The sequence below is a fragment of the Gavialis gangeticus genome, unplaced genomic scaffold, assembly GCF_001723915.1.
Source record: "Gavialis gangeticus isolate Ggan-Ray unplaced genomic scaffold, GavGan_comp1, whole genome shotgun sequence".
NCBI classification, from domain to species: Eukaryota; Metazoa; Chordata; order Crocodylia; family Gavialidae; genus Gavialis; species Gavialis gangeticus.
The window spans coordinates 35748250-35755064 of NW_017729032.1; the positions used below are offsets into that span (position 1 = coordinate 35748250).

General features: G+C 41.7%; 1 protein-coding gene across 1 annotated transcript in view; it reads left to right on the plus strand.

The window, feature by feature from the left end:
- Positions 1-6815, plus strand: part of DDX10 (DEAD-box helicase 10) — a 504153-nt gene that overhangs the window by 256470 nt on the left and 240868 nt on the right. Inside the window, exon 14 of the mRNA XM_019524793.1 lies at positions 3120-3233. Coding sequence (XP_019380338.1) covers positions 3120-3233 — 114 coding nt within the window. The remainder of the gene's footprint in view (positions 1-3119; positions 3234-6815) is intronic.

Genomic DNA, 6815 nt, shown 5'->3' on the forward strand with positions numbered 1-6815 from the left:
CACAAGATGGGTGGGATTGGTGGGGGGTATGCAAATATAAATACGGGATTTGAGAAACCTGTACCTGGTAGAGACCTAGGGGAGTGTGAATAATGTACCGTGTCTCTACCTGTCAAGGGCTAGTTTTGCTAAGTTGGACTGGTGGTTAATCTCACCAATTGGTGTGCTTTCTGATGACGATAAACCTTCATGAGCTTCGCCACTAAACACATATCCGAGTTGCGTTTTCTGCGTCGCCTTCAGGATCTAGAAGACAGCTTGCTAGCTTTGTCTTTCAGCAGTCTGTATATCAAAAACAATAGCAACCAGATACTACTCAAAAAAACACTCTTCATGCCTCAGAGCAACAGCGCAGACACCAGGTTTTCAGACAGTCGCAATTTGGCTGAATTCAAATGATCTTCAGCCTTTAATTGATGCTGACAGAGGTTGTTGAGCTTGGATGTTTTCTTCTGGGACACTGTTTGAATAAAGTACCTGGACCATTTACAGTTGTGTTGAAAACCCTCATTGGGTAATAAGCTTGTCTGTACTTAAAAGAAAAACTGTTCATAAGAGCCTGAGATCAGAACCCTGCACATTCTGTGATTCCATGAGCATGTAACTCTAGCCTGAGGAGTTTAACCTATGAGACTATGACAATCTAAGTATCCAGCATTTACTGTTTCTCTGCTGATTATGTTAGCTGACACAATTAATTAATAGGATTAGCTCTCAGTCTCTAATTACTTCCCCAGATTCTAAAAATCGTAGCTGTTTTTTGCCAATGTGTCAGTACCTCTGGCTTCCCTTCCAAATATTGTTAAAATGCTGTCAGGCTATTAGTTCAAAAGTCTAAAGCATAACAGGAAACATGAGCAGACAATGTGATTTGGGTAGATGTGGTATCTTTTATCAGACCAACTAAATAGTTGGAAAAATTGTTCTTTGCAAGTTTTTGGGTACAAATACCCTTCTTCAGGCATATAGGGTAAGTACAGAATTCAAAAAGCCTGATCCTGAATTGATTCTATCTTTGCAGGTTACTTTAACCTGCATAGATTGAACTGATTTGCAAGTGAGTAGACATGCACTTTTGATTGCAGAAATGCAGCCACATGTCTGCAGTGGCCCAGCCTAGAAGCCAGGGGGTGCTAGAGTGAGCCCTCCCTTCCCTTTGGCAGCAGCCACAAGGCTGGAGGGAAGCTGACCTGGGGGGAGTGGGGGAATGGGAGCAAGGTGTGGCCAGGCCCTGGCAAGCCACTAAGTATGATTGGGGAGGGGTTTAAACCCCCACCCTGACCTGTAGGGACCTCAGCCATGGTGTGCCTGGAGGGCAAAGGGGGAAGCAGCCCTTGCCAGGTTCATCCCGGGGTGGGGGGCACCGGCCAGGGCAGAGCCACAGGCAAAAGGGGGAAGTGAGTGGGGGATTAACTCCCCTGTCTTCCCACTCTCCCACAGGCATGGGGACCCCAGCCGGGGTCTGCCTGGCTTTCCCCTCCCGCTGGATGCTCATGCACTGGGGTGCTTGGCCAGAGCTGGCTTGGGCAGTGCCTTAGGTGAAGAGGGGACAGGGGGAGGATTAAACTCCCCAGTCTCCCCTCTCTTCCACAGGCACGAGGACCCCATCCAGGGTCTGCCCGGCTTTCCCCCTGCTTGCCATTCACGCAGCAGAAGTTGTGCCCACAGCCAACCTGGGCAGTGCTTGAAGCTGCTGCCCGGACTGGCTCTGCCCCCCCCCCACCCCCCCCCCCCCCCCTGCGTGGGCGGCCCGCAAGGCAGAAAGCCACGCAGACTCCGGCAGGAGTCCCCATGCCAATGAAAGATAGGGAAGACAGAGAAGTTTAATACCCTTCTCTGCCCCCCACTTTACCTGAGGCTGCTGCTCAGGCAGGCTCTGGCCATGCCTTCTGCCTCTAGAGCAGTGAGCAGGGGGAAAGCCGTGCAGGCCCAGGCTGGGATCCTGTGCAGGTGGGAGAGGGGAGGCAAGGGGAAGGCAGGCAGCCTTCTGGGATACTGGGGAACTGTGATTTAACTTGAACCAGGAAGGAGTCTGGGACAGAAGTTCCATAAACCATTTTGACCTAAATCAGTCAAGTATGATACTACATTCAACCAGGCTTATCTTAAACCAGTTTTGGCTTAAACCGGTTTATGTGCACTGAACTTCTGTTCTGTTACAGGGTTAAACCAGTTTCTGTTAACTGAAACCAGTTTGTGTAGCTTCTATCCCTAGTCATAGAGAGTCTGCTGGTGAATTGTGTGCTCTCCTGGCTTCTGCTGTACCCAGGAGAGCACACCATTCACCAGCAGACTCTCTATATGCCTGAAGAAGGGTGTTTGTACCAGGAAGCTTGCAAAGAACAATTTTTCTGACTATTTAGTCAGTCTAATGAAGGATATCACATCCACCTAAGGACATGTCTGCCTACGTCCTTAGACTAACATGGCTACAACCAAGAACCCTAACAGGAAACATGTCATTTTAATAACAGAATAAAAATATAGTAGGCCACTGTGCTGAGTATTTGCCTTCTTTCTGGATAGCTCTGTTCTCAAGGCCATCAAAATGCAAACAAGCAGGTTGTTGAAGACTTGTATAGAAGTAGCTGAGGATGATGAAATGCAAGTGTAAATGCAAAAATCATGATAGCAAATTTGGAGTGGTGTGGGAAGTGGTAGCAGTAGATGCAGCAGTGGTAGTTCGCTGTTCTCTTGTAATCTGAGAGGAAGAATTTTCTTGGGCCCTAGTTAAAGCCAGTTAAGTCCTGAGGTATTAGCCCAGTAAAGCTCAGTCTCTGCATAAGTTAGTTGTTATAGGTGGAGAGTTCATATTGCCATTCCCACAATAACATACTTGGTGGACCTAGGTGGTTCTGGTCCTGAAAGGTTTTAAGTTATGTAGAGCTCCACTTAAAAATATTGTTTGCTTTTATTACAGAACGTGATTGAAACAGAGTATATCCATGAAAAGGCATTTTAGCTTAGTTTATATCTGACATTGTATTTTCCAACTCAATTATGGGATGTATATTTTGGGGAAATATTTTTATTTAATATCCTATACAGAAGTTATTCCTTGTTATATGCCTCAGACAGAAAATATTCGTATGATCTTTCATCTACTTTTTTTCCCACAGACTACATCAGATTCAAAGTTGAAGAAAAAAGCAACTAAAACCAAAGAAGCCAAAAAAATATTGAAGAGGAAATTTAAAGTCAATACAAAAATAGTCTTTACTGAAGATGGGGAGGTAAGATTATTTCAATATATACTGTGTATACTGGCAAAGGCTGAATTTGTATTTTCTATTAATCTTATACTTCATGAAGTATACTTCAAACAGAAGGCAGAGTAGAGATGCATCTTACTGACTGACTGAATAGACATGTGTGGCTTTTGTGAGCAAGAACTCATTTAATCGGATGTTGTGAAAGGGCGTGCACAGAGCAGTTATCAAATAGACAGATTGATCTGAATACAAAAAAATGGAAGGGAGAGAAGAGGGAGGAGGTGGCAGTGCTGGGAGAGGCAAACAAGTAATAAACCCTTGGGGACAAAAGGGTCAAAAAAGCTAATGCAGATAATAGAATAAGAATCCCTACTCACTTTTTAGACTGTGTTTAATACAATCCAGTTGCTTCAGAGTTTTATATTGAAGATCAGATTTTCAAGTGCTGCATGATTATAGTTGGGACTGGCGGTACAGCTTCTATAAAAACCCACGTAGTTTAGATACTAAAAAGAGAGGTTTGGACTCTTCTGGAAACTTGAGCTCCCCCACTGTAGAACAGGAGAAAAATAAGGCAGAAAGGGACCTCAGAAGGTCACCTGGTCCAACTCCTTAACTTGGCATAGGATTATTCCTGTCTCAGACATTCCAGACAAAGGCTAGACAATTCTTCTTAATATCTAACCTAAATCTCCCTTGCTGTAATTTGAGTCCATCACTTCTCTTGTCTCAGGTGGATACAGGGAAAAAATGTTTGTAGTCCTTTTTGTAACATCTTTTTTTGTATTTTGAAGACTTACCAAATCCTTTTTTCAGTCTTCTCTTCTCTAGGCCAGATAATCCCTTTTTGTTCAATCTTCCCTCGTATATCATGTTTTGTAGACCTCATTTTTGTTGCTTCTTCATTAGACTCTTCTGTTTGTCCTCATCTTGAAATGCAAAATGCAAAACTAAGCACCAGTCATCAGGCGAGGCCTCACCAGTGCTGGAAAGGCTGGGAGAATCACTTCCTGTGACTTGCATATGGCACTTGTTAATGTTTACCAGTATGCTGTTAGCTTTATTTATTTAGTCATTTATTTTTGTGACGGGACTTGTTAAGAAAATTGTCTAATTCCTATGTAGCCACTTGAATCTCTCCAGTTCTGGTGAACTTCAGTGAAAATATAAAGGGTCCCTACTTTTTCTATGCAGTATTTAGTATTTCAAACATTCAAATGTTCAATGAATCATTTGGGTGCCAAGTTTGTACCAGATGATATTGAGATAACTTTATATTGATCTCTCTATCAACCTACTTGGATCATCTAACAATATTTGAAAAAAAGTATTGATTTTATATAGACAGAAACTACTGTGGTTTCCTATCCACTTCAGCACCGCTTCATTTTGGTGAAAACCAGAGCAAACCAGCCTCCATACTCCATGGGTCTTTTTAATGGTTCATTTCACAAACTTCAGAGGCTATCACTATGCTTTCTTTTTTCAGTGTTTAAGATTAAAATGGAGGTTTTGCTGTGGACTGATTGCAATAGTGAGCAGAACTTAAACTAAACACAGTGATCACCTTTTAAAGCTTGTTGCCTTTAACTAAATAACATTACTAATGGTATTTATATGCCAAGAGTACTTTCCATAGGGGAATGTCATGGTAATGATATTCAGCAAAGATAAAATTTGAAAGCTGTTACAGATTTCTTCAGCAATAGAAGCACTTTTTTCCCAAATATATTTATTTTAATGACTCGGAGGAAGTTGTTTTCCTAGTCCAGCAATCCCATTTAAGATGGACCTTTGAAATAAATAATATCATGTAATGGGCTACATTGCCTCTGTTTAGTGGAGTACAACTAAGAGTGAATTTGGCTCAGTATGTTCATTTGGGGGATTCAGAGCTGCAGCAGTGAATGAAAATCATTGGATTCCATCTACATGTCTATTTTATGAACAATTTTTTTTGGCTGCTTGTAGAGGTTTTTCAAAGGATAACATGAAAAATGTTTTAAGTGAGCTGGAATCTTGAATGCCTTGCTTTGTTTTTTAATCATTTTAATATATTGTCTTCTGTCCTGGAACAAAAATGAAGTGTTGTGAGGATGGTGTCTGGCTGTTGACAATCTTTGCTTTAATTTTGGCTGTTGTGGCTGTTGACAATCTTTGCTTTAATTTTTTAGCAAATGCTTTAAAATATTTTGGGTACATTCAGCATCAGAAAAGCTGGTCTGTCAGTTTGTGTAAGTAGGACAGTATGTTGAGACTTGTTCATGAATTTGTGTGAAGGATGATCATGGCTGAAGCTGTGCCATGCTCAGAATGTAAACTAGAAACACAATCTTTGTAATAACTTGAAGGAAGACTCATGAGGAAAAGCTCCTGGAAAAGATTGGATGTGGCTTTAAAGAAATAAGCATTCATTTCTATTTATTTATGCCTGTAGTTACCACCACTGCCTGGGCGCCTCTGTGTAACTTAATAGACAGTGATGATTAGTTGTGGTTCTAGTGGGTGTTTCTGAATTGCACACAAAATTTTATGCAAGTCCTTCTGAAAATCTGGTCCATGAATGACAAACTTGTGGTAAGCTGCTTTATAATGAGCGGAGGTGAACAGGTAGTATATTTGAGCATCTTCAGTGAAAAAAGAATATCAAGCCTTCGATACCTGTATCTGAAAAAGGTGATATATTTGTTTTTGTTTCCAGAACCTGTGCTTGGAAGGAGGGTCTGCGGAGGAACAGAGCAGTCAGATTTAGAATAATCTTGATAGGTGGTGGGCAGATAAGTGTTTTGCCTGATCCAGTGCAGTGAAGCGTAAAGCAATGAGGATAGAGACTAAAAGTCAGCCCGGGGATTATACTTTGAACAGTAACACAATAAAGAATGATTTGGGAGTTATTTATAGAAACACAAGCTTTGCATCTGCAGGAGTTATTCTGTGTGGTACTGGGTCTGAATGAAACTACATTTTAGTGTTTGACTCTGGTACTTGATACAGTTCTCCTTAGTAAAAATAGAGCTAAAGGAGTGTTTGTTCATATTCATACACAAGCTCCATTTTGCAAAAGTAGGTAATATTAGATTTTATTTTAGGTCAATAGGGTTTGGGAGGCTGGAAACACAACCAGCTGGTAAATGGTTCTCTTTTTCCTTGCCAAATAGTGTCACGCATATCTAAGCTTGTATTTTTCACAGGGTGCTTTTGCAAAATGCCTTAAGGTATTTCAAACTCCTTGTTCCAATCCCCTGTTTTAGAGAGACCCCTGCCCTAATCAGAACAGATGTTTTAAATTCTGTCCCAGTAGAATGCTGGTGGTCCAGTTAACAGTGTGTTTGAGACACTTTTTTTGTTTTTTGAATAGCTCTGAACCTTTGGTTTTGAAACACTATTTTGATCTTGAGTTTCTTGAGTAAGTAATGTGTAGTCAACATGCAGCATAGATAGGGTGACCATACATCCTGGTTTGGCCAGGACAGTCTCAGATTTTGTGGGCTGTCCTGGCCAGTTAGTAAAAATTGAAGCAAAAGTCCTAGATTGGTGCGACTCCATCTGCACGTGCCCAGCCTGGCTCCTCCTGAGCAGTGGCTGGAGGCAGGGGCCAGGCTG